This window comes from Lipotes vexillifer, unplaced genomic scaffold (assembly GCF_000442215.2).
Source record: "Lipotes vexillifer unplaced genomic scaffold, Lipotes_vexillifer_v1.1 scaffold619, whole genome shotgun sequence".
In the NCBI taxonomy this organism is placed as follows: domain Eukaryota; kingdom Metazoa; phylum Chordata; class Mammalia; order Artiodactyla; family Lipotidae; genus Lipotes; species Lipotes vexillifer.
In genome coordinates, this window is record NW_006777082.1 from 584223 (window position 1) to 588820 (window position 4598).

The 4598-nt window shown below is 37.0% G+C and overlaps 1 protein-coding gene across 3 annotated transcripts in view; it reads right to left on the bottom strand.

The window, feature by feature from the left end:
- Window positions 1-4598, bottom strand: part of TUSC3 (tumor suppressor candidate 3) — a 189695-nt gene that overhangs the window by 122162 nt on the left and 62935 nt on the right. For all 3 annotated transcript variants that reach the window (XM_007450762.1, XM_007450763.1, XM_007450761.1), the window contains exon 2: window positions 1751-1920. In XM_007450762.1, coding sequence (XP_007450824.1) covers window positions 1751-1920 — 170 coding nt within the window. The remainder of the gene's footprint in view (window positions 1-1750; window positions 1921-4598) is intronic.

Genomic DNA, 4598 nt, shown 5'->3' on the forward strand with positions numbered 1-4598 from the left:
AAAAAACAAAAAAAAAAAAAAAAAAAAAAAAAAACAGAAAACAAAACAACACAGAAGAGAAAAAAATAGAACTTTGTGATCTAGGGCTAGGCAAAGAGTTCAATTTGATGACAAAAGTAAGATCTGTAAAAGGGGAAATTGATAAACTGGACTCACTAAATTAAAATCTGCAAAAGACCTTGTTATGAGAATGAAAACACAAACCATAGACTAGGAGAAAATATTTAAAAACCACATATCTGACAAAGGACTAGTATCTACAATATATAAAGAACTCTCAAAATTCAGTAAAAAAAAATTCAATTAGAAATAGGCAAAAGACATGAAAGATATTTCACTAAAGAGGTGATACACAGATGACAAAAAAGCAAACGAAAAGATGTTCAACACCATTACACTAGGGAAATGAAAAATAAAACCGCAATTTAAAACTATATACCCATGGAATGGCTAAAATAAAACAATGACAACACTGATGCTGGTGATGATATGGAAAAACTACATCCTTCACACACCACTGGTGGGACTGTAAAATGATACAGCCACTCCGGAAAACATTTTACCAGTTTCTGATAAAGCTAAACATGCAACTACCATTGCAATTCAGCCATCGGACTCTCTGGCCATTTATCTCAGAGAAGTGAAAACTTAAGTTCACACAAAGCCTGTACAAGAATGTTCATAACAGTTGTATTTGTAATAGCCAAAAACTGGAAACAATCCAGGTGTCTTTTAACAGATGGATGGTTAAACAAACTGCAGTACATCCATACCATAGGATATTACTCAGTAATAAAAAGAATGAAGTACTGACAAATACAACAACTTGGATGGATTTTGAAGGAGTTATGATAAGTTAAAAAAAGCCAAAGCTATAAGGTCATATACTATATGATTCCACTTACATAACAGTCTTTAAATGATGAAATTACAGAAATAGAGAATAAATTCAGGAGGTGGGGAGATGGGGTGGGTGTGGCTAGAAAGGGCAACAACACAGTAAGGAGGGATTCTTACTGTGATGGAACTGTTCTGTATCAATACCAATATCCTGTTTGTGAAACTGTGCTACAGTTTTACAAGATGTTAGCATTGGGGGCGGGGTGGTCACTGAGTAAAAGGTATATAGGATTTCTCTGTATTATTTCCTAGAATTGCATGTGAAACTACAATTATCTCAAACTTAAAAAGTTTAATTTAAAATAAGCACTGTTGTATATATATTTATACTTGTCCAAAACTTTCTCTGCTATGTTCCCACTGAAAAATAATTCATTCACTTCAAATCATATCATGGGAAGAAATTTCTATATCACAGGAAGAAATTTCTCATCATTAGAGGTACTGAAAAGTAAACAGACTTCCTTGAGTATGGCCTCTTGATTAAACTATTTAATCAGAGTATGTTTAAGGGGGCTACTTCATTGCCCCTAAGATATATGTAGGTGACCTACAAGGCAATATTTGAACCAAATTCTATAACATAGGTACCTTTATATAGGACATAAAGATTAAAAAAATCTGTTTTATGATTACATGTGGATTGGTTAAGTAAATATTTTATACAATATAAAAATATTAGCCTATCAAAGTCATTTCCTAGAAAACAATGACTTTGAGCTTACATTTAAATGCACTTATAGTTGACTACAACACTGAACAAATGTTTAATTCTATTATATACTTTTATCTTAACTCTAACATATAATCATACAATAATAGTTTTTAATTTTTTAAATACATACATTACCTGCACACAGAACACTGCCGCTGAGGTTGAAGAGCAGTGAACATAACAATCATAGAATAGTTTCGAGGTGGTGTCTTTATAAATTTTCGGAATTTGTCACCATTCATTCGGAAGATTGAGCGCCTGGAGCTCCATTCCATCAACTGTTCTACTTTCTCAGCTAAAAGATTCTGCAATAAACATAGGAATTTAAATTTACACAGGGTTAAAATTCTTCAGTTTGTACTTCAAGTAAAAAGAATTACATGGGATTATATTTTACCTAAAATTCATTTCTGCTAAAAGTTCTTGTTTTGGTGAACACAGTCACTGTTAACTGACCATATATGCATAAAATATTTCATCTATTTTTCCTAACAATTGTAAAACTTTATAAAAATAGATATCAAAAGTAAAATAGACTTTCACTTCCAGAAAGATGGAATAGATATGCTTTTCCCTAATCCCCCACTAAAGACAGCTAAAAACTCTGGTCATATGAAAGACAAGCATAAGAAGGCTCTGAAAAGTGGGAAAAAGAAGGAAGGCTGGCTGGCGACCCCCAAATGATGAGACCGTGGTGGTGAGTGCCCTGAGTTTTGTTTCAGCCTCACCCATCCCAGACTGGTAGCCAGACATTGGCAATCCAAGAACACCAATGGACACAAACAAAAACTCCAAGAAAAGCCTGCTCTCTTCACCCAAAGGACAAAAAAGGGCAACCTAGTAAGACAAAAACTAACTGCTCTGGTCTAGCCAAACACCACAGACGAAACACTGCCCTTCCACCACCTCCCTCGCTAGCAAGGGCGGAATGCGGAGCCTCAACCCAACTCTCAATTCCCCTCCAAGCATCAACATGCAAACAGCTTGGAGGGATCTCACGAAGACGAAACTGAGCGAAAGACACATATGCACAAAAGAGCACTGCGTGATTCTACTTATAGTAAGATCAAAAACAGGAAAAAATCTACTGTGCTAAAAGTCAGGATAGTGGCTTACTGCAGCAGGCACTGGGATGGTGGGAGGTGTAGTGAGACGAGACTGTACCATGGAGCTGGGGGCTAAGAAGATTATCTTCCAGGGTGGGGTGACAGTGAAAGAAACACTCTAGCCTCTGTACAGAATGCTCTTAATCTTTAGATTGTCCATTTTACCTGAAAAAGTCTGAGAAGTAAAAAACTCTACAGGGTTATATTCCTATAAGAAATTTGTTAGCCTTGGAAAATCAAGAAAGAATGAGTGGTCGGAAGAGAAGGGCTTCAACTGTGCCATTTAAGAAGGACTAAGGACCTAGGCACAGACGAAATCTGAAATGATGAGACGTATGACACCTGAGCACACCGAGCACAGTCTAAGAGTCCCCAGTACGAAAAGAAAAAGGGCTGCGCTCTGGTCACTACATACGAAAGCTTGGACAAGACACTTCACCTCTCAGAACCGAGGGACTCATCTATTAACATCTGACCTTCCAATACATACCTAGATGATTTACTGAGAGATGATAGATAAAAACCTTTGTAAATTATAAAGTACTATAAAATACAAGGCAGTATTGGTAGAAGAATTGTTTTCACTACTGTTAGATAACAAAGGGTGATTTTACCACTATAATCCTATATGTAGTCTACAATTCTTTTCCTGTCAAATTTCCTACATATTCTGAATATACATCAAAACACATGAGAACCACAGTTTTAATTCTGGCTATTACCGGAGAACTTGTGAAGAACATTATATTCAGATTAAATATTAGATGACAAAAAGTAATGAGATATTTTCAAATAAAAGTCTATCTTTCTCTAATTACAGTCTCAATATTAAGTGCTTTAGACATGCTAAGTGCCATGCTATGGACATCACATATGCTACATTATTAAACTCACATGGCAACCATAGCAGCACAGAGATAATAAGCTTAATCCACAGAGGATGAAGCTGAAGTCTAAGGAATGGTAGCTCTAGCCACTGCCCTACCCTGAAGTGGTTTTACTTGCAACAGACTTTAAAAAGTACACCAGTTACCTTAAACCAGCAACTGACATCTCTAGTGAGCTCTCACTTTTACTCATCTGACAAGCCTCAAATTCCCCATTATTAGAGGAAAAGGTACTGCTGACCTATTGTTTGAGATGAAACACCTTACCATGGCAAGTGGTACAGAGGTTTATTAGTTTGGGTTTTTGTTGTTGTTTTTTTTTTAAAGAAACATTCTAATTTTAAAAAGGTGGTAAGTCAATAATTTCTATATGTGGAGAAAATAGTCTTAGTAAACCAAATACATGTCTTTCCATGTGAAAAAAACATGTCAGCAACAATTTCTGAAGATACTCAACTATATTAACAAATCAGGTCTAGAAACAAAAAAATAAAAAGGGAAAGGTATTGTAAAACACAGCAGTTATGCACCTTAAAGATCTGTAGTAATAACAACAACAAGAGCTAGCACTTATTGTGTGCTTACTATGTGCTAGGCACTGTACGAAATGCTTTTCTTGTATAATGAATTCATCAGTCCTCATAACAATCCTATGATGGGGGTATCATTGACATTTCAAGTTTAGAGACAAGGAAACAGAGGCACCAAGACATTAAGTAACCTGTCCGAGATTATAAAGCTAGTAAATGGTAGAACTGGGGATTCCCAGTCTTATTCCAAAGTACATACTCTAGGGCTTCCCTGGTGGCGCAGTGCTTGAGAGTCCGCCTGCCGATGCAGGAGACGCGGGTTCGTGCCCCGTTTCGGGAGGATCCCACGTGCCGCGGAGCGGCTGGGCCCGTGGGCCATGGCCGCTGAGCCTGCGCGTCCGGAGCCTGTGCTCCGCAAATGGGAGAGGCCACAACAGTGAGAGGCCCGCATAACGCAAGA